General features: G+C 38.7%; 1 protein-coding gene across 3 annotated transcripts in view; it reads left to right on the forward strand.

Moving 5' to 3' along the window:
• The window catches only part of BABAM2 (BRISC and BRCA1 A complex member 2), a 167012-nt gene that overhangs the window by 7717 nt on the left and 132555 nt on the right, over positions 1 to 26740 (forward strand). For all 3 annotated transcript variants that reach the window (XM_038176415.2, XM_038176414.2, XM_038176416.2), the window contains exons 3-4: positions 10753 to 10829; positions 23207 to 23301. In XM_038176415.2, coding sequence (XP_038032343.1) covers positions 10753 to 10829; positions 23207 to 23301 — 172 coding nt within the window. The remainder of the gene's footprint in view (positions 1 to 10752; positions 10830 to 23206; positions 23302 to 26740) is intronic.

The raw sequence follows: 26740 nt of genomic DNA on the forward strand, positions 1-26740 counted from the left end.
TTGGTATTTCCCTTTATTTTGGGCATTTCCCTTTTCAACGTATTTCATAAAATACTCATGTAAAATGCATATTTAATGCTATTTTTAAGTTGTGAAATACTATTACAGTACTGTAGCAGTTACTTAAAGCTTTCACTTTATCATTTGCCTTTGATTAATTTAAACTGAAAGTTTCTACTTCCATTAATTAAAGAAAATTCTTAGTCCATCATTCCCATGTATATCTAAAGGTAGGTTTTTTCATGTGCATTCTGTTTGCTTACAAAGTTTAACAAGTCTGACTCTTTTGAATGCAATTATCCTGAAAAGTTTTTTAAATAATTATGTTGTGAGTAAAATGTATACTTGAAGGGATTTGGTGACTTGACAGCACAAGTGGTGGGCCCATGCAAACAATGTGCAGTTCAACAAGGCCAAGTGCAAGGTCCCGCACCTGGGTCAGGGCAATCCCAAACTTGAACACAGGCTGGGCATTGAGTGAGTGAGAGCAGCCCTGAGGAGAAGGACCTGGGGATGCTGGTTGATGTTGGTTCCTGGCTCAACACAAGCAATGCGTGCTTGCAGCCCAGAAAGCCAGCCATGTCCTGAGCTGCATTAGAAGCAGTGTGGCCAGCAGGGCGAGGGAGGGAATTCTCCCCCTCTGCTCTTCTGAGACCCCACCTGGAGCCCTGAGTGCAGCCCTGGGGCCCCGCGTTCAGCACAAGAAAGACATGGACGTGTTGAAGCAAGTCCAGAGGAGGACCACCAGGGTGTTAAACAGCTGGAGCATCTCTCCTATGAAGACAGGAATCTTCATAGAGTTGGAGTTCTTCAACCTGGAGATGGGAAAGCTCCAGGGACATGCTATAGCGGCCTTCCAGTGCCTAAAGGGGGCCTGCGAAAAAGCTGGGGAGGGACTCCAGGGTGATAGGACAAGGGGTAACAGTTTTCAAGTGGAAGAGGGTATGTTTAGATATATGGAAGAAATTCTTCACTCAGAGGGTGGTGAGGCACTGGCACAGGTTGTCCAGAGAAGCTGTTGATTCCCAGTTCCTGGAGGTGTTCAAGGCCAGGCTGGACGTGGCTTCGGGCAGCCTGGTCTGGTGGGAGGTGTCCCTGCCCATGGCAGGGGGTTGGAATTAGCTGCGCTTTGGGGTCCCTTCCAACGCAAACCATTCTGTGATTCTGGGGAACGTATGGTCTTTATGTTCTTTACTGCTATATTGGGTAAATCAAACTTTTTTACAGAGTAGGTTGTTTCATCACAGCTTCTCATAACAAGTGTATTTCTTCACTACAAGGAATCTGATTACTAGTAGTTTGTACTACTATCAGTTTTGGTTTTCAAGTGAAATTGAGCAGGCTGAAGCCTGTTCTGTTGTTCTGATGGGACAATACGAGAGGGTTGGGAATTTTTCTGTGCTGGGCCAAAAAGATGTACTGTTTACAGGACTGCTCTCTTCTGCATTTGTTTCTGGATGTTGAGAGAACAAAATAAATGTCTTAATTTAATTTTCAGTGTTTCATATACATTTTCTAATGCTTTTGCAAATATTCTCCAAAAATATTAGCATCCTTAATATCAATTTTAAACAAGGTGCTTGGAAGTTGTTCACAGGAAATAAAATAAGTGCTTGTCAGTTTCAGTGTTATGAGTAAGTACATGATTTTAAAAAGTAAAGATAGTATTAGTTAATTGTGCAACTTGGACTTGAGACGTATTTCTTTCAGATTTGTTCAGTTCAAATTCTGCATGGTATTATTAGGCTGGGACAATGAGTGACTTCCTCTTGTGTGACCTAGCAGAAACTGAATATAGTTTCTACCAGTTCTGTGCTTCGGTAACAAAGAGAAGAAACTCTTTGGTATGGGTGCCAACTGTTTCTTTTATAATTTGTTTAAAGAGAGCTTGATGTGTTTTAATACTAATGTATGTGCCAAATACATTTGGAAAGAAGTACCTTAGCAATTTATTTAAATGTATGTTATGACTATCTGTACCTTGGTAACTCATGGAACACTTTTTGAAAGCCAGGGCTCTTGTTTACATGCTGTAAATCTGTCCAGGTCTTCCTCATTCAGTTCTTTCAGTTCAAGTAACTGGTCAGCACTGGATTTGCAAGTTGGTGTAATATCTTAAGTTTAACTGGAAATAGAATAACCACACCAATGCAGTGTTATGCCTAAGGTATTTTACACTGCTTCTTGAGATATGTAGCTTGGGCACTTACTTGGCATTGCTTTGCACAGTGTAGACATACCTTGAAGCAATTAGTATCTAACTGGAAGTAAACATCTGAAAAGAATACTTAAGAGTTACTAATATTAAGTGAAAAGAGTTTCTTTTGCTCTTGAAATTGATATATTTTCTTTTGCTCTTGAAATTGATATATTTATTGAAGGTACTGATTTCAGTCTTGAGATAAAGGTCAATTTCCGCAGTAATCCATAGAAAAGAAAAAACGATAACAAGGAATTATATTTTTTGTCTTTCCTGAGAGAAGGGAATTGATATGAATTCACATGGAAATATACATCACAGTTTTTTCATCTTCCTAATATGTGGTACAGGAATGAAAGAAGAAAACTAGACCACTAGGATTGGGTGTTCTTATTACTGCAAAATAAAAGAATCCCAATGAAATTTAACTAACTAAAGGATATCATAGAATTCTATTATGGAAAAGATGCAAAAAAAAAAAAAAAAAAGTATATTTCCCTAAAAAGAAAAAAATGTGTTCAAGGTACCAAAGTTCCAAGTACAAAGTACTTGTTGCTCTATTGTGGATGGTCACTTCTTTGTTCAATGGAAAATAGGCTTTCAGCTGTCTTCAGTTCTGCAATATTTCATATTAATATTAGGTCCTCTAGATGCATTTTAAAGTTGCCCCATTGAATGTATATGCAGCTGAAAGCTATGGAGTTACGAATTTCAAAATGTGGTGGTCCTTGCTTAGCTTAAGTTTCACATCCAAAGAACTGAAGTTTTGGCTGCTGCATTAACGTAATTTCTTCTCAGAGTTTTTATAAAATCAGCAAACGACGTAATTAGAGATCTGTGACTAGGAAGCTGTTACAATATGCAGTTGGATGTGAACTTTGAAAGACAAAGTGAAAAGAAAGGATATAGGATCACTGAACCCCTCCAAGTAATGTCTGGTTAGTTAAAGGGGGAAATAAATATACATGCACTATGCTCTTAGTCCTTGTGCTTAGTATTTTCCAATATTTTCCAATTCTTTTTTCTTAAGTCATTTATGGCTACTACAGGCAGTATTGTGAGCAATACTAATTGACTTAATAAAACATAGGTTTATAATAGCTTGGCTTTTGAGACATGCTGTATGAATACGCTTTCTGTGAACACTGAAAAGATATGAAACTCCAGGTGGTAGACTGTAATTTCATACTTGGCAAAGAATTGTTTTCTTTGAGTAATATAAAATAAAAACATACCTTGTATGATTTTTTTCTTTCTTCAGAAACCGAATTCACATTACTGCGCAGTAGAACATGAGAGATGATTAAGTTCTAGTTCATTAAAAAGTAACACATAATTAAATGGCACTTGTGGAAATACGAAACAAGAGTTTGAGTTTGACAGGAGGGAAAGAAGATAAAGTAAATCCAAAGGGTGCATCTTCTGTCATGCTCTCCTCTAAAACTTTGCTTATGAATTCCCAGAATTTGGGATACAGCTGGTCTTAAAGTACAATAAAGTAGTGCCTTTTCTTTGCCTGAACTTTTAGCAGAAGGGTAGTTTATGATGCTGTGAATTTGCTAGTTTATTTACCAAAACATTAGTCCACTGGAGTATATATTACAAGTGTTATCCCATTGCAATTCGCTAGTTTCTGTTAGTTTTTCAGTTGCTTGTTCATTTCATTTTCCCTTTTCTGGTGTCTACCATTCTTTTGGGGGAGTATGTGCACTGTGTGTAGTTTTTAAGGGGAGTTGCAATCAGTTACCAGAGTAGAAAAGATCCTGCTTACAAAAATAATGAGTTTGATTGTAATTGATGTTTTCTAAAGCACATTTTGTTGGCGGCTTTCCTTTGTCACTTGTTAATTATTTTTCTCAATTTGTATCAGAATTGGCTCCCAACAATAGAGAGCTCCAACCCTAAACTTTGGGGATTTTATGAATGCAGACTTTTGAGATAGTTTGCTCTTCAGAGCTTTTCTTGCAAGTAGACTTGCAAGTATATTAAATTTGGTGCTGGTTAGCAACTCTGTCTTCGTTATTCTTTTTGGCACTGGCCATTTCCAACCTGTACTGTGAGTGGGGAAAAAAAAATGTACTAAATGCAGCTTTCCTAGGCAAAATGAACAGGAACTTGTGGTACTAACCGAATCACAGTCTTGGGCTTTGTGCATGCTTTCATTTAACATAGAAGTTCCCTGAAATTATATCAAAATGTATATAGGTGTGCATGCTCATCTCCCCCCACTGCAGTTTCCCTGTAGAGGCTAGGCTGAATGTCTTCTGGCAGAGGCAGCAGTACTTTGGGAGATTGTGGGACAGCTACTGCAAGATCGTGGCAGATGTGAAAGGTTTGAAGTTCTAGAAACAGGCCCAAAGCTTTCCCTGCCTGCAACATCTGTTTTGGCAAAGACCCCGTTCACATTAAGCAAATCTGCATCTACTGCAAAGATACAGCTGCTATAATTTGTTTTATTAATGACAGTAGTCATTAGATGCCTTTGTCTATTGTTTTTAGTGAAAACAGGTTGCTGGCAGCTGAATTAATTTTAAATAGCTCTTTGAACTTTACTCTTTATAAAAGCTGAATATGCCCATGGGTGCAGTGGGAAGGTGAGGGGTGGTTTTCCTAGGCTATCTGTTCTGCCTCATACCCCACTCCTTTCTGAAAGTCCCAATTAAGGTTCAATGCACACAAGAAAACATTCCTATGTATCTATAGGAAAATCAGCACTTATAGGAGGTGGAGGTCTTGTTGGGAATATGTTTGGTGTATCTGGTGACACGTTGGACTTTCCCAACTATGAATTGAAATGCTATTGCAATTATGGGGCATCACCCATGCTAACGGGACTGAAAATCAACATCATCATCATCTATTTTGCAATACCAAGAGTAGACCTCTTGTATAGCTTAATTTTTATACTACATTTGAGCAAACCAGTTAGGGTACAAATGAGTCTTATGAAAACAGTGGCTCTAAATCCTAAAAAGTTGTTTGGAATAATTGATTTGGGTTCGTGATTTCCATATTCTAAAGAAAATATACATGTAAGTAGCAATCACTGTAAATGTGGCTGGGTCTTTATATTTCTCAGAAGCGGTGGTATACAGTTGTACCATTTAAATGGAAGTTCCTTTCTGACATGTTATATAGTATGTATGCCTGTATAAAAAAAGGGGAACTGAAGATGAGCATTAGTTGATTAGAATATCTCCCCCATTTCAAATTTTGCCCAATTGACAGAATTTTTGTTAGATCTGTTCTTTTTCAGCAGCAGCTGCTTGGTGTTACTCTTGTGTATCTGTAGAACTCTGTAAAGGTTTGTACCCTGTGTGTGATAGGGAGTTGGACTGTGATCGACGTTTTTCCCATTCATGTCAGCTTTCTAAATTGTGATTTCCACCAAATTTCTGTTTTCCGATCCCTTTAAAAAATAAAACTAAAACTGTCACCTGCTGCTGGCCTTCCTTTCACTCTCCTTCCCACTTGTAATTATTCGTAATGGTTCTGTAGATGACTTACCCATCTGTTGTGAGTTCTGCAATTAATTCTTAATTAAATGGGATGAAATATTATGTCTTCAAGGAAGGAACACTGGAGCAGATCCCCATCTACAGAGATGGGAAGAAGGAATCTAAAGGCTTCTATGAAGGCTGTTCCACAGAAGCTTAACATTGATTTTTTTTTTATTTTTTTTTTTCTTGGCAAATGCTGGAATACAAGCTTTTGGTGGACTTCTGACTTTGCCTATGGAGAGAAAAAAAAGAAATAAAACAACCAACACTTTCTTTTTTCCCCCTTTACTAGGGGGACACACGTGGTCGAGCTCCAGAGTTCCTTTGCTGCTATTTAAATCATGGCAGTTCACCTGTTATCAGGGACACTCATGCTTTATTGCTCAGAAATTTCTATCCATGGCAGCTAGCTTGTATGCCAGGGTGCTGGGGTTTCTGCTCGGGCTACTAGCTGGCTGCTGAAGGTGGTTGCTTCTTGATAACTGTAGCCAGAAAGAGTCTTGTGAGTAAGTTGACCTCCTTTTTCCCTAACAGTGTCTTTCTGTGCCATATACAGGAGCTATTTGAAACTTATGTTAGGTGTGTTGGAGCTGGGAATGGTTAGGAGTACAGCCAGGGGCCAAAACTTTCTTTGTCTTGTTGCTCCCAATTTGCGTGTTTTAGCAGTGTTTGCCACCTCTACTGCTGTGTGAAGCCTTGGCTTTCAAATCAATAGCCCAGTGAATAACGAATGCTGTCCTTTATCTAAACAAATACTGATCCTCAAGAACAGCAGCTGTAACAACCTGAGCATTGTGACATTAAAGGAGATTTTGCATCTCTGGCTATTCAGGTTAGGCAGCCTCAATATCAAGTTCCTGAAGTCATAGTGGCTCAGATTCTTAGTCTAATTTTCTTTGCTGTTGCACAGTGAAATTCATTGATGATTTATCTTCAGGTGGTAACGACATAAAAGCTTCTGTATGATTGGAAAACAAAGACTTGAATCACTAAACACATCGCATACCTTTCTAATCAAGAAGTTTGATAGTCATCAAATCTGGCATGAATATTGACTCATACACTTCTATCACCAGTTTAAAAAAAAAGATTTTATTTCTTTGATAGAGCTGTTGTACTTCTGTTGATGATTCTGAACATTTGCTGTGGATTACATGATTCTAAGCAGCAGGGTTTCAGGATTGATTTTAAAAGCGAGCTTCAGACTGGAATATAATATTTAGGGATAAAAGGAGTGTTTTTTATTTTTTTTGATAGAATAACCAGTCATCTCCAGACTTTAAGGATTAAGGTGGTAAGTAGTTGAGCTTTTGTTTTGTTGTGATGTGGTGTAGAACTTATTTTTGAGTAAGGTTTTACTAGGGCCCAGGTAAGGTACGATAAAACTGCTCATCTTGAGAACGCTTTCAGGTGATGGTTGTAGGTGGCTAGTTGATGGGAGAGTCTCACTGAAATCTGGGGATATCGGAGTCTTCCTTATTGTGGCTTCAATCTTGTAAAACGTTAAAGTAGCCCAAAAAGCTGGGGAATAACCTTTATTTATATTTAACAAAACAGAAATTATAAATAGTTAATTACTGATATACTGGTGTAAGAGAATCTTGTTGTTAAGCTCAACCAGAGCTGCCTTTCTAGATGCTTTTGAAATACTCTGGGAAGAAGACATTCATATCACTGCTCTGAGCATCAGAACATTAATTACTGCTCTGCTTCAAGGCTTTCCTATGTAAAGCATTAAGTACTTAGAGGAAGGTATGCAAATGAATGTAATGTTTTCCATGAATAGGTAGCATGTCTATTCATCATGAGATGAAGTCAGCTTCTGAAATTCATTTTCAACACCAGATATTGTTGTTCTATCAATTTCCTCTGAAGATGGGACAACAACAAAGACCTTGTCGTATCATTCTTCTTCAACGTCACTTTTGGGGAGGCCATATTAACTAAAAGGATCATCAAATGTGAAATTTTACATTTTGGAGAGGATAGAGGCTGAGCTTCTGGGTCAGGTAAAGTGTGAGGTTCTGTGCATTAAGGAAATTCAGGCAAGAGGAGATGCCCATGTCCATGGCATTATTTCTGACTCTCGGTAAAGATATGGCCACAGACAGGCTGCTAGTTGTACCAAAATTTTGATTTGCCTGAAGAGTTATGTTCTTTTACTGTTTATACTACAAAGTAACTGCCTCTTTCCAAATGGATGTATGTAAGTTTTTATGCTTGGTTGCTCAGACTGTTGCAATTTTTGAAGTCTCTTTCATAGCCTAGTCCAAGAGTGTAATTTGTCTGAAAAACAAAACAAAACCACACACACACAAAAAAACAACAAACAACAAAACAAACAAACAAAAAAAACACATCACCAACAACAGCAAAAATAAAATAAAACCATCAAACACTTGAATACTGTCATTTTTCATCACTTCTGGACCTGTAAAATTTAAAACATCTCTAGTGGATTATAATCTAGGAAAAATTCTTAGTATTGCTTGTAGGGATGTTTACCATTAAATCAAGCTTATTTTATTTTAATTTTAAAGAACGCTGTACTTTCCTTAAGTATTTCTAAATGGCCCATTGTGCTGAAAGAAAGGATTGTAGAATATTTGCAGGATCTGATTTTTTTTTCTGCTGAAAAGCTAATAACAATGTTATTTTGGAAAAAATAACTGTGGCCTGTGATACTGTGAAACAAACTGCCATGAAATATTAAGTGATGTTGCAGATATAGTTTGGAACTTGTAAATGATTTATTTTGTATGCTTCCTAGAATTGGCCTTATGTGATGTGAGCCTTAGGAATGACTTGAAAGTAGATAATAACTCTCATACTTAGAGCTGTTAGATTCATCCACAGGCATTAAAACACTCGAACAGTGGGCATTCCTTTATTGCTGTTCTCACCTGCTAATAAAATGCATCTTTGAAAAAATGTGGTTCCCTTACTTCTGTTGTGTTGAGTCTCCAATCTTGCATGTTCTTAAACAGAAGCTAATTTTACGCGCAGTGAGGGCAATGATACTTTTTGTTCTGGCTAAGCCCTATTTAGACGTAATTCAAAAAGTATTAGTGTAGAGCATGAAATCAAAATATTTTTCAGCTCCGGTCCTGTCATCTGGCGTGCTGCATTCTCTTTCACATTAGCATCATTTGCAGGTTTAAAAAACATCTCTTTTCCATTGTCAGAGCTTTTCAGTGACATGCTGAATAGTGTTCTGCCAGAAGAAACCCCCCCAGTGTGTTTTGCATGAAGCAAGATGCGAACTAATCTCTCATGAAACTTGCCTTTCAGCCAGCTCTGTACACTTCTGATAGTTGTATCTGAATCATGTTTCTGTAGATTGTTTAGCACAGTGCGCTCACAAGATGTTGCAAAAACCTTCCTAGGGTGAAGATAGGACATCTATCTGTTGCTTCCCTTTGCAAGGACAGTTATCTCGTGTCTGTGATGATACTGAAATAGCACAGTGTATGCTTGCCGAACCAATCCAGGCTGCGAGTTGTATCCATGTTAGATTCAAGGTGCACACAAGTGAATTGCTGATGTTCTGTCTATTTTTATAGAAATACAAGTGAAATTAATTATCTGTAGTTTTGTGGCTTCCTCTTTGATGAAGCTATGTGCGAGCACAAATTTGATTAAATTGTCAATGTAGCTTACTGAATACAAACAATCCGAAGGCACTGCACGTAGTTTCCCTAGCTTGGAAGCTGAAAGAGAGAAGAGACTGTACTGGCGGTGTCTGCTGGAAATGGCACGTCGAGTGTATTAGTGCAAATGAGCAATACCTTGTTTGTCCTCCTGCTGCTTCTGCACTAAGGCAGGTACAGCTGCAGGAGTTACTGGGTTGTGTCTGCAGTGTAGGATCTGATTTTTTTCTGTGCTTTCTGACATACTCCTTTCTTTTTGCTTTGGCTGTGTGTGTGGCCCAGTAAACACATCGTTTGGTTCACGATGTCAGTGGTTTGTATTACAGCTCTGCCAGTGATCTGATACTTGAGCTTAGGGAAGTTGTTTTACCTTTGTCTAACTTCTTTTCACAGTTTATTTTGTCTAGTAGGCTTCTCTTTCATTGTGAGCTTTATGTGGCTTTTAACAAGTGTCGCTCTTGTGCTGGGGCTACAAACAATACTCAGTATTATTAGACCAGCAAGAAGACTGCTGGATAAGCAGGATGTCTGGCTATGGAAAGCAATGGACTGCTAAGGGCTTCCAGCAGTTACGCTACAGGAACCTGTCCTGTGCCCAGTGGCCTCCAGTGGTGAGAGCTCCAGGGACCATTGCCATTCCTGCCAGTGAAACAATTCGTGTCGTCGTTTTTCTCAGGACAGCTGGAATTTTTGATTTTGGTATGTGACTTGTAAGGTATGCAGTAGTCATCTCTAGCCTAGACCCTAAACAGAGCAGTCACTCTTCTGCTGGTAAAATGCTCACACATCACCATGGGACCCAACAGTCATTGCAGTATTCAGGTACACAGGAGTTATCAGCTCTGTTATCACCTCTGTGCCTGGTTGTCAGAGCCAACCAGATTCTGCAACATGCTTACCTGGAGGCTTCCTGTGAGACTTTTCAGGATAGAAAAACTAAAGGTTAAAATAGGTAAAGATGACTGAATTGTTGATGTGTTAAAAGTAAGATTTATCCGGGATGGCAGGATAGGGAGCATGCAACCATGTTAACTGTGGTATGTGTAAAGACTTGTCAACTGCAAAACGGTATACAATGTAGAAAATTTGATGGCTTTGATCAGTGGATGTTCTAATAACATTCTGAAAACAGCATTTTTATGTGTGTTTTGTGTTAAAATGGGAAAGAGGACTGGTGGCACAGATCCTAAACTTTCTTATGATGTTATGAGTAATGCTGTTCAGGAGTGAATGGGCCTTCTGCATCCTTCCTACCTTCTCTTTCTTCCCAAATTGTAAGGATGTGGATTTTTAGTCTTCACAAAATCATTACTTCGTCAGTCATTGGTTTGCTACAGAGTAACGTTAGCATCCACTGCAATCTGTAACAGTTTAAAACATTCTTTTCTTATCTTCATTTTAGCTGTACATCCTTGACTCCTGGACCTAGCTGTGATCGGTTTAAGCTGCATATCCCTTATGCTGGAGAAACACTCAAATGTAAGTTTAAAACTACTATTATTGCATGTTGGCCTTTCTTTCAGCAGTGTCTTCTCTGTTGAATTTTACCATGTCTGTAACTAATTCTATGAATTTTGAGATAGATTTTTTTTTTTTTTTAAAGCTTCATCTCTAAGAAAACAAAATGTAACTGTAAGAATATCTTTTTAAGATAAGTTTACAGCCTTCCTTAATATAGTAACGAAGTTGAAAACATGAATCCCAAAAGTCAGAAGCCTCAAGCTCCTCCCAAATTTTTCTAATAAATGTTGTGACTAAGACAATACAGTGGCCATTTTTAGTCTCACTCATGTATGTTTGGTGTTCTTTCTTTCTTTCTTTTATAAGAATTCCCTAGTAAGATACAGCAAAAGACAGTCTGGTGTTTTATTAGGTTATCTCTAAATAGTAACTGCTATGTTTTACCAGATTAGAGAAATGTCACTCACCTTTTTGATTTAGTGTTGTGTTTAAATCTGCCTTACTCTTGGAGGGGCTGCTTGTGCTGGCTTATTTGGTCAATCTTCAATTAGTCTGTGTTTTGGTTCAAAGGATTAGAATAATATTTGCTTTATGTGTTTTGGGGTTTTTGTTGTTTTAGAAGATAGAAAATTATATTCTGAATACCCGAGTTGTTGATAATCTGCATATGGAAAATGGTGGAGTTGTGCTGTTTGTGTCTAAAAACTGGAATAGGAGGGGATGAAGAATTTCAGATAAAGTAAATTGTGAAGCTTGGTATGTTTAGATTTAGGACAGCATTGGTGAAACCCTATCTGGAGTACTGGAGTCCAGTTCTGGTCTCCTCAGTACCAGAAAGGCATGGGCATATTGGAGTAAGTCCAGCAAAAGACCATGAAGACAATAGAGGGACTGCTGCATCTGTTCTACCATGAGAGCTAGAGCTGCTTTGTCTCCAGAAGAGAAGGCTTAGGGCAGATATTATCAATGGGTATAAGTACCTGATTGTGGGGAGTGGAGTGGAGTGGAGTGAGGAGGCAGAACCAGACTCTTCTGTGACCATTGAAAGGACCAGAGGAAATGGTCACAAGGTGAAATACAGAAGGTCCCATCCAAATATGAGGAAAAAGTTTACTTGTGAGTGTAGTTCAACAGTAAAAGTGGAGCTGAGAGCTTGTGTAGCTTGTATGTCTCCGTCCTTGGAGGTACTCGCAACCCAACTGGACGTGACCCTTAGCAACCTGCTGTAGTTGACCAATGTCTGAGCAGAGGGGATTGAACTACACAGCCTCCAGAGGCGTCTGCTACCCTCAGGTATCCTGTGAGTCTGTGAAAAGCTGCTCTTTGGAGGAGTAAGTACTTAATGTAAACAGAAATGTTAAACATATAAAACTCTTACTGCTTTGATAAAATCCATTTAGCCTGCATCATACACATGCTATAGCTCCCTAAGACATTTTAAATATTAAGGATGTTGTATTTCTTCTGTGGTAGTTTTTCTTCCCATTACACAGTGCACTAGAAATAAACCCTTCTGCTTTATGAATGGAAATCGATGCAGTTAAACTTATTATCATTACAACTACTTTAAAGCTTCCAGTTGTCACCCATAAGTAAAGTTGTCCTTCTCGGAAGTTGATCTGGAAATTTGTGCGTATGTTTGTGAGATAGATGATAGATGAGCTAGGTTCCTTTATTGGTCTACTATGAATATGTTTTCTGCTCTAAAAGTACAAAGTTCTGGCTCAAGAGATCTAATTATTTTCCAAAAGAGAAAAATGGCATATTAAGCCCTAGCTAGCAATTATTACAAAAAAAAAAAAAGAGTAAGTGGAATTTTTGTCTCTATTTTAAACTTAAAAATAATTTGAATGGCAGACTGAATCTGTTCCATCTTGATGCATACAACGTGTAGTAAATTCTACTTGAGACTTGCTTCATGGCTACAATCAAGATGCAGTGAAGCTTTATTGCATGACGTTGCTATAGAGAATGCTACCGCATTTTCTATGAGACTAGTAACCCTCTAATTTATCATTTTACCTGTTATTATATTCTGAGAGCTTCAAGTCTCTACTTGCTTTTAAGTAGTGGCTAGAATTTGATTTCTAAGAGAAAATGAGCAGATTAAAATGCACATAGGCAAGGACGTGCTGGCGCACGCTTCGTTGGGTTAGAAACTGGCTGGATAGCTGGGCCCAAAGAGTCGTGGTGAATGGAGTCAAGTCCAGTTGGAGGCCAGTCACTAGTGGCGTCCCCCAGGGCTTGGTGCTGGGGCCGGTCCTCTTTAATATCTTCATCAATGATCTGGACGAGGGCATTGAGTGCACCCTCAGTAAGTTTGCAGATGACACCAAGTTAGGTGCGTGTGTCGATCTGCTCGAGGGTAGGAAGGCTCTGCAGGAGGATCTGGATAGGCTGCACCGATGGGCTGAGGTCAACTGCATGAAGTTCAACAAGGCCAAGTGCCGGGTCCTGCACCCGGGGCGCAATAACCCCAAGCAGAGCTACAGGCTGGGAGATGAGTGGTTGGAGAGCTGCCAGGCAGAGAAGGACCTGGGAGTGATGGTGGACAGTCGGCTGAATATGAGCCAGCAGTGTGCTGAGGTGGCCAAGAAGGCCAACGGCATCCTGGCTTGTATCAGAAACACTGTGACCAGCAGGGCTAGGGAGGTGATCGTCCCCCTGTACTCGGCTCTGGTGAGGCCGCACCTCGAGTACTGTGTTCAGTTTTGGGCCCCTCGCTACAAGAAGGACATCGAGGTGCTTGAGCGGGTCCAAAGAAGGGCGACAAAGCTGGTGAGGGGCCTGGAGAGCAAGTCCTATGAGGAGCGGCTGAAGGAGCTGGGCTTGTTCAGCCTGGAGAAGAGGAGGCTCAGGGGCGACCTTATCGCTCTCTACAGATACCTTAAAGGAGGCTGTAGAGAGGTGGGGGTTGGCCTGTTCTCCCACGTGCCTGGTGACAGGACGAGGGGGAACGGGCTAAAGTTGCGCCAGGGGAGTTTTAGGTTAGATGTTAGGAAGAATTTCTTTACTGAAAGGGTTGTTAGGCACTGGAACAGGCTGCCCAGGGAGGTGGTGGAGTCACCATCCCTGGAAGTCTTCAAAAGACGTTTAGATGTAGAGCTTAGGGATATGGTTTAGTGGGGACCATATGGAATATGGGGACTGTTAGCGTTAGGTCAGAGGTTGGACTCGATGATTTTGAGGTCTCTTCCAACCTAGAAATTCTGTGATTCTGTGACATGGGCATACAGACGATACCAATATACCTAATGACTATATTGCAGTTACAGTGTTTGGAAATATGATTATGGATTATACATTAAACTTTGGTATTTAGAAATCCTCTTTTCTCACAGTTCTTGTATTTTGAACAACACATAAGCAATTAAATAAAACAACCGTAATGCTAGTGGTCTTCACCTTCCCAAAAAAATAAAAAGCACAATTTTACCATGCTACATATTTCACCATTTTGGCCAGCTGAATGTAGAAAGAGGCATGAACAAGTGTCTCTCTTTCACAGGTACCTAATAATAGCAATGAATTCGATGGATAATGATTCTCCTCATTTCAGCCTTACAGGTTTGAAAATGCTGTGCGTCATTCGGTCTCATAGCACGTGGAGTAAACTGATGCCAGCAGGTTCAAGAAAGCTTTTAAGAATTGTGTGTTCAGATCTCTAGTGATGGCAGGGGAAGACTGCCGTGGTGTGTAACCAAAGATTTGTAGATACTTTGTTGTAGGCTGTTGCTAGATACGTTATCTTTTAAGGGCAGAATATTTCTGCAAAGGAAAGTTGCGAAATCTGCTAGAATAAAAAGATTGGCTGAAAATGTTCAGAAGCTTCAGTGTATGGCCTTCATTATGCGGTGCCAAATACAGGCTGAAGTGTGTAGTTCCTTTGTGGTTTGTCTTGCATCCTCTTTGCAACAGATCAGATCTTTGCATATCATCAATCATAACCGCTGCCACTGTACAAGTACCCAAGTATTAATCCCAGCGTGTTGAAAACTGTTGGTACGCTGCTTTAGGGAAGTGTAATTGCACAGTCACAGGCCTGTTTTCCAAAAGGCCAGGCAGTTCACTGTTGATTTTTTTTTTTTTTTTGAAAAAGGGGAAAGTGCACATGCAGGCAGTGCGGTGGCTGACTACCTGTAGTATAAAACAATTATTTTTTTGAGCTTTAGTAACGTCAAATATCCAGTGACTTAAGGTGCCTTGCTGGCAATTAATATAATTTCTTGAGATCCACAGAATCCTCGAATATCCAGAGTTGGAAGGGACCCATGAGGGTAATTGAGTTGAACTCCTGACTCTACGTAGAGCACCAGTTAGCTAAGTAGTCATTTTTTTTTTTTTCAGATATCATGTTTACTTCACTTGTGCATTTATTCTGAGTTTCTGGAACGTTATTAACAGTTACTTAGCTCCAGTGAGGAGTAAGAGCTTGGGGTTATCCACAGTTTTATTTATGCTTGATAAAATGTTACGTCAGTGTTGGAGATAAATTAGGTTATTAAATTAGTCTTCCATCACACTTCAAAATTTTTCAAATTATGTTTTCAGAGATACCTTACTGAAGAAAATGGTGGTTTTATGGCCAGGATGGTTGAAAAATTGAGCTGCTTCTTAGTAGATTTCAGACAGCAATATTAGTATTTTAATGAAGCCGTCCAGGACTCAGTGCTGCTGCATTAAACTCATTGCTTTCTTTATATTTGATTTTTTTTTTTTTAAAGTTCTTGGTAAGAATTTAAATTCTAAGAAGACTAAGTGTCCATGATACTCTAATGAGTATAAGGCGTAGTAAGGTTGAATCTGTGTTCCAGGGACAAAACTTAGAGTAAGTGGTATCCTAGTATGTCCTTTATTGCAAACTGAATATCTGCTGAGTAAGGTTTGGTATTTCTGGAGAAGTATTTGCATATTTTGATGTGAAGTGTTCTGTACTTCTTAGACATAGTGGTCTTCCTTGCTGAAAAATCAAGGCAGATGTCATTGCTTATCCTGAGAATTTCTGCTGGATTATAAGCTCTCATAGTCTTTATTAAATAATATTTGTAATTAAAATTCATCATTAAGAATTAGTTGCTTGGTCACTGCAATTTTGTTCCAATGAACCCTGGAATCTCTTGCTTTTGGTTTTAATTTTGCACTCAAGATTTTGCTGCTTCTTGCTGCTAAGAGAACCTGACCCTTTCGCCCCCCCCCCCCCCCCTCCTCTTGCGTTCTTCACATCTTCTTTTTCAGGCACTGATGCCTCCCTCTCTCTCTGTCCTTGAGTGCTGTCATCTGGAATTTAACGGTGATTAAACAATGTGTTGCCCTTGTGATGCTACTGTTTTCTGTGGCCTCTTGAACTGTAGTATTTTTGTCTTCTGTCTGATTTTCACTGTTTTTGTGAGTAGACTGCAGCTCAGGGTTCTGCTGCTACCACTTTGTTAGGTTTCCTTCATCCTGAAGAATGTTTCTTTTGTCTCATTTGAAGCTTAGCTTTTCTTTTTATTTTCTTGTTTCTTCTTTTTTGCTCCTGATTTCTTTTTCTTAGCTTCTTACGAATTTTAGTAATAATCCTTATAGTGAAAAATCACTGTCTTGCTGCCTCACTAGCTGGTCTAACATATTCCCCGTAATGCGCTTTGTAGAATGTCAATTGGTTTTCTTTCTTTGATGGCAGTATCTCAGTAAGTTTATCTAGTCTTCCTGTGGCTTTCAGCTTTAAGGAAGTAATAAGAAGAACAGAAAATAAAAAATATAGAGGAGTACCCGACCTTCTTGCCCTTCTAAAAGCTGCTTTGCTAATTTTATTTGCTAAACACTTGTTTATTGTGCCAGCAAACAGTTGGAAAAATGATTTTGCAAGTAATCTTAAGAGTTAAGATTTGCATAACCAGGTTGCTGCAGTGTGTATGTCAGCCTTCTCTGCAGCACTGGGTTGGTAGCTCAGGTTGTGGTTTAGTTGAGGCTCTTACAGGAAGAACTTTTTTATACTAATAAAATGCTTAGGTTGTACTTAGGTGCTATCATTATTTGCATGGTGAGTGTCTTTTTGTTGGGTCATCCCAGGTACCAGAGATTCTCCCTGGCAATGTGTTTTCTAAAGAATTGTTGAGTCTTAATTTATGTGGTAAGGGTAATGAATATTCTTTCTTTGGGAACCTGCTAATGAATGTCAAATGAGTGTTACTAGTGGGAAACATCAAGAGATAATCTAGTGTTTTTTTTATAGTTATTTCCTCTTAGACTACAAAGCTTTAAATACTTTATACTTTTAAATAATCACTTTCATGTCTAGCACTATTACTCTTATTGACACTTCTTGTGTTTTGGACTTCCCTTGAGTGTGTAGTGGGCAGAACTTTTTTTGCAGGTAAAAGTCTTAAATAGTATATTTCTTCATCGAAAGAAATGACCTCACATTATATACCTACAAGCGTGGCATTAGGGAGGCTTGAGGCTCAGGCTAGACCCCCATATTTGTGTTGTGGGAGTGCCTTTCTCCTTTGCTCTCTTCTCTTTTCTACTCCTGTTTGGGCTCCAGTTACTGATGATCCTGCAGTCTGTTTGCTTCAAGGTGTTTTTGGCCTTCATTTTCACTTTCCCTTTTTTCAGCTACCTGGTGTCTGTTACACCTCCGGTGTTGCCTGTCTTTAATTTCTACCAACAACTCCCGTGTTGCCTGTCTTTAATTTCTACCAGCGTCCTATCTCTTCCTGTATTATCTGTTGCTCTCTTTTGTCCTCTTCACTTCTAGTACTAACCTTTTCGGGAAGGCAGTTGCCCAGCTACCTAGATGCAAGTAGCTCAGATTGTTTGTAGAACAAGCTGTTTTCTTGTTCAGCCTGGGATCCAGCTCATTTACTTCATTTTTGCAGATTTGCTCACCTTCAGCCCTTTATGACATCCCTTTATGTCTCTCTCTGTACACTGGCTTAAACTTTTTTCCCTTCCTTATAGCTGTATTTGTCAGTTGAAATTAAAGAAATAAAAATACCCACAACCCTTTGCCATCCACCACCTCCCTAAGAAACAAATAACCATCCTGCAAGTCCTTCCTGTGTCTTTTTTCTTAAAACGCCTTGATTGAAGAAGTGGGACTTGATTCAGTTGCCTAACTAGAGGAGTCTAATGCTGTCCGAAGTGCCTGAGAGTATCTTGCCTGGCCTTTTCAGCCACTGACCCACAGGGCACTGATCTCATTAAAAAAACCCACCTTATATCTGCCATAGATGTCTCAGACACCCTAAGGCATCTCAAATGGCCCTAAGCAACACGGTTAGACAGCTGGCCCAGGCTGCTTGGCAGCTTTGCACGTGGTGGAATAGCAGTACAGAGAAGAAAGGCGTTTTTTTATATACAAATATTTATTTTTTAAATTGTTTTTGTTTTAAGAAATGCTGTTGAGACTTTAATGCTGATTCCTGTGCCTTTTTTCAGCTGGTGTGTTGATTCACACTAAAAAGTCAGAAATTAAGCTTAAGAGCATCACAATTCCTTGCTATCAGACATCTCTAAATTTCCAGAATAGTTCTGACTTCTTGCTTAAAAAAAGAAAAACTAAGAAATTTAAGGTATGTGTTGTTTACTGTAGTAGGGTTGTATTATATGGCCAGATGATCAGCAGTCCCACAATATTCCCAGACACCACTTGAGGGTAGCTGCCCTCCCATTTGGGCCGAACTCCTTATTCAACAGATCATTTTCAGAGGAGCTTCTGGGGTATAATCATCTTACTCTACTTGGCAGTGAATGGCTTGGCAGCAGCAACACCACAGCAAAAAAAGAGTTGTTCCTATTTCTTCTTCCAGTAGTAGTTCTGTATTTACTCGAGTTGAATTGTCATTTCAGGAGCTATTTGTCTTTGTCACAAAATTAATCATTGGTTTTATGGGTAGTGTATTACTATATTTGACTTAAAGCCTGTAGAACAAAAACCTTTAGGGTAAAATCCAGTAACAAGTCAGCAGATCTCTTCATTTAGATCCTTTCATACTGCTGACTATCTTGGTCACAGATCATAGTGAATAACCGATTCCTTTTCTACCTGTAAAAACAGTTGCCAAGGGCTGCTTTAGGTAAGAATTTGTAGAAGTGATGGATCAGGGTTTCTGTGCAGAATCTGTGTGGCCACTGAAGGAGATAGATTAGCATTCTGCATACATGAATAATGTCGTTCTACTTACAGTCTTCTTAATATTCAACAAGGACAGTTTCTTTATTTTCCCCAAACTGATTCTCCACGTAGGATTGGTCTCTTGCTTCAATGCTGTTCCCTGTGAATGCATTTTGTGATCAAATTACACTTGGATTTTTTTCATTTTTTAAATATCAAAAGGATTGATATCCAACATCCAAATTATATCCAAATTGGTCTTATTCCAGGCTGCAGTGGGGATGCATTCATTCTACATATTTAGAGCTGACTTAGCTTTTTCTGACCCCAAGAATTTCTGAAGAATGTAGGTATCCCTTCAAAAGTAAAGTCTGTGGATTTCTAGGTCAATAGCTGGTATGTTACTTCCTAATTTTTGCCTTCTTTAGGTAAAGAGAGATGTAAAAGCTGTGGTAGTAGCAGTGTGGCATCTTTCTGTACTGCTAAATTTACAGCACAGTTTTAAAAAAAAGCAGAAAAGGTAAAGTTATCAGGAAAGGAAAAACTGCATATAGGATAGGCCAGTGGAAAGCAACTGTAAGCATCTAAGAAACTTCTGAGTTTCTAACCCTTTTGTTAGACTTGTGTGTTTTGGCTGAACAGATGAGAAAAGAACTCCATGCGTGTGTTAAAAGAAAATGATAGATTTAAGTATTAATATTTCTATCTTTTTGTCTGTTGGGAGTACATTAACTTTTCCTTTGAAATCCTGTGAAGTAAAATATTTCAAAATTTAATGCTATTTGCCTGAGGAGAGAATATGAAGAATAGTGGATAGTGAGAAGTGGATTTGGGATAGCGAGAAGCAAAAGGATGTATAAAACACCCTTTTTCTTCTAATTTATCTTAAACTTCATGGCTTTAACTTTACTGAATTAATTTTAAATTCTGTAGTACTATTTAATTGGAAATATAATTCCATTGAAGTAATCATTGGCTAGCGTATCTATAAAACTGAGATAACTGGTCTGAGTGTGAAGGTTTTGCCACATAGTTCTTAAACTGGAATGGACGTGGTCACTGACGTCCTGAAATGCTACACGTTTGCCTTCTGTCAAGGGAATAACAGCAAATAGAGTTGAAACATCAGAGGAAATACATTCTCAGGAGCTGGGGGTGCAAGGAGAGGGGTATTTGTTTCATTTAGACAAGATGGGGAGAGAATTCAGGGCTATTTTGATTTTTATTATTTATGGTTTCAAAAATAAAATGGTAGCCATCCTCAAACTGAGCACAATCATGTTGCAAATGGTTCTATTGGTTGAAAATGTATGTTCTTACCCCAGAGCAATTATATAAGATGGTAAGCCACAGGTAATATCGTGTAAGTATTAAATAAAGGAGTTGTTTAGAAATGTTTCTACTAGGCCAGGACAAACTGGGAGATGGCGATTCAAAACACTAAACACGTTACATTTTGCAGTCTCACTGTAGAGACTGGTGTGAATGTTTATGTGAAGTAAAACCATATTTGCTGTCGAGTTGGCCATTGCGATTGCTTAAATACCTCTTATTTGACTATAAAGATGCGTGATATTTTTATTTACGTGTGATAGCCTAGCCAAGCGAGCTGATAACTGTAGAATTCTTTTATTTAACAAGAGCAGAACTCAGATATAGGATTTATACTGAATACATAAAATATATGTATATTTATACTGAATATACAAAATTTTTAAACTAAAATATCTGCACAGGTGGTCACTCATCTGCTGATACAGGGTGATATGCCACTAATTCTCAATGGAAGAGGGGGTGTGACAGAAGAAGGTAGCCAAGAGCAGCTATGAACATACGAGAGAGGTAGTAGACACGTTTGGCCAGTTACAACCATGATGTGCCTGACCTCGGTGCTGGTTCTTGCTGTGGCCATGCATCACTACCAATTGTGTAAATCCACCACCACCACATCAAACTGTTAGCGCCAGCTTTCAGCGAGTGTCATACCTGAGCACTGATGTGGCGGAAGCTATTATGAGTTCTCTTCGTGTGTTATTGCTGGAGAACTGAAAGCATGGGGGGAAAAAAGAGCTTGTACCTGCTTGAACCTTCACATTGCACCACCTGCCATAGCTTCCTTGCGGTTCACCTGTCCTTTGGAGCTTGCAGAGGTGAATGCAGTGTGTGCCTAGTCTCACTGCTTTGAGTCCCGGAGCCTTCTTATGATGTAAGGTTCTTTAATACTTTTTCACTAATCAAATATGGAGGTATTACATAAAAATAGGGAGTTATTTTGGTCCTTTTCTTATTCTAAGCAGCTTTTTGTAGTATTTATATACTTGGAGTGCAGCTCCTGGTGAGCTGAGTGGTAGCTGTGTGCACTTGGTTCCCTCAACTCTCTTAAAGGAAACATCCAGAGAACAAAAACCATACAACTAGCAACTGAATACCAAAAGTTTCTGTTAAATGAATTACTTAGCATCACATAAGAACATCAGGTTGAAAACATATGTACAATCCTTTCCTTCAGAGTGCCACTGGGCTACCTAAGTCACAGGCCAGGCTTTTTCTTTGTGCTGTATTCTGAGTTACTTGTAACAAAGCTCTTTGTCTGTGAGGGTTAAGGAGAATGTATTGAGGTGCTGTCTCCTTCAACTTACAGCCCCAAGAATTGTCTGCTGACTGTGTGGAAACTGATAGGGTGGCTGTAAGGAGCTCTACATGATTCTTTCAGTTGTAGTAAGTACAAAGAAAAGGACTGAGTTGTGGTGGTGTAGGAAAATTCAGTCTAGTGACCAGTAACTTTTCTGAATTCTTCATTGCTGTTTTACGGTTTAGGCAGTGTAGTAATTATTTTCTTTCAATCTAGGTGTATTTCCTGTTACAAATTTATGTAGCTTCCTCTAGGATTGGTGTCTATTTTGTTCTTATTTTAAATACGAGTGATTTTATGTTGACTGTATGCTTGTGAAAGGCAGGTGGGAGTGCAGACAGGAGAAACCCACGCCATGCTCTACTGAGTCCCATGATCAGTGAGTTTGTGGTTTCGGAATGATGCAGTGGAGCATATCTAGCCCAGACTGACTATTGGCTTCTTGGTCATGAGCCCTCACCCTCTGCAAATTAATCTTTATAGCATCCTCGCTTCCAGCTAGAGCCAAGATGGATGTTAACAGAATATTGGCAACTAAAGCTGTCACATTGAGGGTCTTGAGATGGTGACATTACTGAGCAGGCGATGTGGCTGTGTCAGACTTGTTAATTCAATGCTTTTCTCCACTTCTGTATTTATATTTGTTAGGGAAAAAAAGGCTGTAATTACTCTGAACAGAATCATTTATAAGGCTTACCACAATGAGTGATTTTACCTTTCTGTATAGATTTTGAACACGTTACTACATAGTAGGTATTGACTTCCTCCTTCTAATGCCTGCTCTTTGTGATACATCACCGCTCTGCTTTATGCAAAAGCTCACAGTTTTTCATTCATGTGTTCTTAAAGAGGAAAGAGTGATTCAGAGGTAGAGAAGTGATGCTAGATATAGCTTTTCTTGAATCGTGGGTGGTACTTTTTTTAGCACACATGAAAGTGACCTCTTCTTGACCTATCTAAACTCTGAAGTATGTTTACTAGTGAAATAATTCAACCGAATTTTTTTTTTTTGAACTATCACATCGGTAGTTAATTATGTGTCTTGTGACACCAGCATGATAAGAACTAGTTGCTATAGCTGTGATGAAGGTTTTTTTTTTTTTGTTGTTAATTTTAGCATCTCAGGTTAAATGCACAATACTACATTATTCTTGGCCAGAATTTGGGTAATTGGAATGACCTCTGTTGAACTGCTTGTTTTTCTTCCACAAAGCTGGGGATGGAGACAAAAAGAGGGAGTAAGTGCTACTAAACTGTAAAAGCTCCAGTATTTTGAAAATCCTAATCTCAGTAGTTTACATCTGAGTTTTACTCAATATGCAAAACAGAGCAATCTTAATATGGTACCTTTAAGAAAAGTTTTAACTCAGTGTTTTGAGGCTATGATCAGTAGTCCTTTGAATTGCCATTTGAAATATGAAGCAATTATGTATTTCGTGTTACAGTGCTTGCAGAGGAGGAAGAAGCAGTGCTTCAAGAATTTGACTTCATCCCCCAAAACATCTGATACTTGTCTTACGTGTAATCTTTTTGTAAAAATTGCAGGGATGTGTACCTGAAATGTCATTATCAAATTTTATATAGAATGTGTGTCCCATATGTGATATTTTATTTATAAGCACATACATACGGGTGCAAACGGTGTTTTCATTTACTGCTTTTCAGGGGATATAATTTTCAATGCTCACTATCCTGACCTGCCACCGGATTTTATCTTTGGAGAGGATGCTGAATTTTTGCCAGATCCTTCAGCCTTGCATGTAAGTACTTCACTGTTTGAGAACTTTATACCCTGCAACGAGACTTGTAGAATAGCTTCAGCAACAGGAATTTGCTAATAATGCAGAATAAAGAAAAAAAAAACTTTTATCTCCTTGTCATGTGAATATAAACAAGTTGACTTCTAATGTGATTTAAAGTTGAATGCATAAATGTTTTTTTATTTTAAAGTATTTTAATCAAGATGATTACATTTACAAAAACTTCAGTTTCTTTTAAAAATATCTATTTAATATCTGACCATCTTAAAAGATCTTGTAGCAAAGAAGATTGAACATCAATTGTGTCTTTTAAAAGCATTTAGTTGCAGAAAAAGTAGCATAATGTAGGACAGTAATGTTGATTCTGTTTTTCCATGAGGAAGGGTAAAACCAGCATGTATGTTGTTGGAAGAACTGGGGCAGAGACAGAGATATCTGCTCATATGGGTTTAGTAGGGCTACCATAAATACAAAGAAATGCACTTAAAGGTGGGAGGGTCAAAAATTAACTTAATTAGAAAATATTTTTACGCAATCGTACTACTATGGAAGAAAATACATGGCAGCCTGAAGCCAAATATACTGTTCACTATTCATATGTGCTGTTCACTGCCAGTCCAAACTGGTAAACCAGTGTTTAAAGAAGCTAGCATTGGTTATGCACCTAAAGTGCTTCTCCCACTAAGAAGTTACTAGTAGTTACTAACGGCTTGTTTTGAGGTATTTTTGACACAGGTGTTTTTTTATTTACTCTTATTTTTATAAGGTGAATGTCTTATTTCCCTTCTCCCCTGATCAATTTCCTGTGGCGCTTGCAAACTCCTTTGGGAAGGAGCCTGGTGCTGCTGAATAACTGTCTAATTAGGCTCATTTTTAGGACAGGTGTTACTTCATATGACAATTCTAGAACTGTTTTCACAGTCTTGAATTTACCAGTTCTACTCTTTCTCCTTTTTCCAATTTTATTGTTTCACAAAGTTAAAACTTTGGAGAAACTGCTGCTACTATGAATATCCAGTTGCTGTTAAGGAAAGAGGAGCACTTTTTAATGGATAACAAAGAGCAGAAGAGATACTAAATGTTCAGAGAGAATTTGGGGCATCTTACAGAAATACTGTTCAGGTGGAGAAGCTTGCCAGGTGTGATATGGTGCCGTGTTTCTCATGTGAAGAGAAGCCACTAGTACTGGTGATCCATTGGCAGACCCATAAGGATAAAAACATCCTTAGTTTTCTTTCTTTCTTACGTTGTTCATGAAGTCTGTCTTCTGGGAGCATTGCTTTTCTTCTGCTCAAGTACAGAATAAACTTCTCACCCTTTTCGTTTGAAAGCAGCTTGAAGACCCATATACTCCGTGATGCATAATAAGATATTTACTAGCCTATATTAAAATTAAAAACAAAGCAAAAGAAAAGAAAGGGGCAACCCAACAGCATTTCTTTGGTCATTATGCCTTGCTATAGTATTCACTATGTTAATGTAACCTTTTTTGATAAGGTCCTTGGTCATTCCGCTCCAGTCTGTCCTGATGTTATCAGAACAAGTTATCTCCACTTCGCAGCTATGGTGTATCTTTTGCTTTTGCATTTGCCTTTTTATGTTCATTGTGGTTTGCAGACTTGTTTTCTCCAGAATATTACATTAACAGTAACCCATTTATTGTGCTCAGTATTTTAATGACTTCCCTTTTTCCACATATCTCAGAGCTGTTCAACGAAGATGATTTTAACTGAATTTGAAGATATTAGCAGATTTTTTAGTGTGTTAACATACCTTTCTACTAACTATAAGTAAAAATAGATTAGCATGTTGCATGTAATTCTGCACTCCTAATCTTGAGCAATCTACAAGTACTTTTGACGCATCAGTTCCTGGTAATCAAAACAGAATCTACAATCCACAACGCACATAGATGGTGTTAAATGAGGACCAAGTCCAGGGAGTCTCTAAGTGAAAAGTACGTGCAGCAGGGTGTGTGGGAATTCTGACGTGGGGCCTTCCTGCACTGCTCTCGTCTGCCTGAATGTCTTGTTTGTCAAGCAGAAGTCATCACGTGTTGTTCCACGGCTTGAGTCAGGCCTTATGTTCAACTTGAAACGAGAACCAGGTGCTCTAGATTCTTCAAGCTTGTGTGGCTCTCATATATGCTGTCAGGAGACTTCCCCACTGAAACGTGAATGGCTGTACTGCAGATCACATCAGTCCCTCGTGTGGTTTCCATGCCCGTAGGCAGACCTTCAGGTTACATTTTCATCTAAATGCCATAACAGGTGTGTGTTCAGTTAAGCAGCTGTTAGACAGCTACACCAAGATTCCAGAAGTATGGCGTTTTGAAAAGCAGATGCTCTACGTGAGGACTTCATGCTGTTTTTTTTCAAAGAATACCTGAATAGGTAGGCTTGTGCTCTAGTAATGAGGTAATACATTGAGCACTCTTTTCTTTATATGCAGAGCTAATCAACTCTTTTGTTGAAATAGTATTACAGTTACAGAAGTCAAAATGCTTGCTGAAACTCTGCTTTGCTTCTCTGTCTCCAATAAATATTAAAATCACTTCACTGTGAATCTCAGGCTGAGTCTCAGTTCAGCACTGCAAAATCTGTGCTTCGTTGTGTGCCTTCCAGAAGTAGTTACTCAGCTGGTCAGAGGGCATGGTTTCTGTGTATTTTGATCTTCTAGAATGATGTAGAGGTCGGTGTTATACTTTAGAAGGGCAACTTCCTTTTATTTTAGTTTGTCATACTGTTTTAATTACAGCAAGAGCTAAATTATTTAGGTTAGTGATGCTATGCACACTTGAGGCATTATTAAAAATAAACTTTTACTTTTCATTTTTATTAAAAATATCCTCAGCTATAGTATGCACTTGATACTTCTGTGTATAGTATGCATAAATAAAATCAGCTTCTCAGAATGTAAATAGAAAAGTTCTTCCTTGCTCTAGTGTTTATTCATTTTGGATGACAAGTATTAGAAATGTATTTTAAAAACAACCTATGATTCACTCTGTTCTGATTAAAAATTCAGTTGGCACAAAACAAGATTAGTGATTGTGTACGGATGAGATTAATTTGGAGCTCATTACAATGACGCCAGTTTGAGTAACAAGAATTGTTTGTTATGTTAGCCCAGTTGATTGTTAATGTGAGCCAGTTAATAACTGAAGTGCTTATGCAAAACGTTAACCCCATTTTTCCAGTGATTTTGAAGTATATTCTGTTTGGCAAAGAGGAGACAGGGCAGTAGATGCAAGCTAGCAGTTAGTTTAAGGATTTGTTTTTTTAGCATCCTACATCAGGTCTCCAGCTGGTCACCCCAGAAAGGTTCTGCCCACCCATTGCTATTGAAAAGGCTTCATTAGCCTTAGTGGGGATGGAGGCAAGAGGACATTAATGTTTCCTGAAGCCCTGTAAGTGCCAAATGTGTCCTTATGGGCTAG

The sequence above is a fragment of the Anas platyrhynchos genome, chromosome 3 (genome assembly GCF_047663525.1).
Source record: "Anas platyrhynchos isolate ZD024472 breed Pekin duck chromosome 3, IASCAAS_PekinDuck_T2T, whole genome shotgun sequence".
NCBI lineage: Eukaryota > Metazoa > Chordata > Aves > Anseriformes > Anatidae > Anas > Anas platyrhynchos.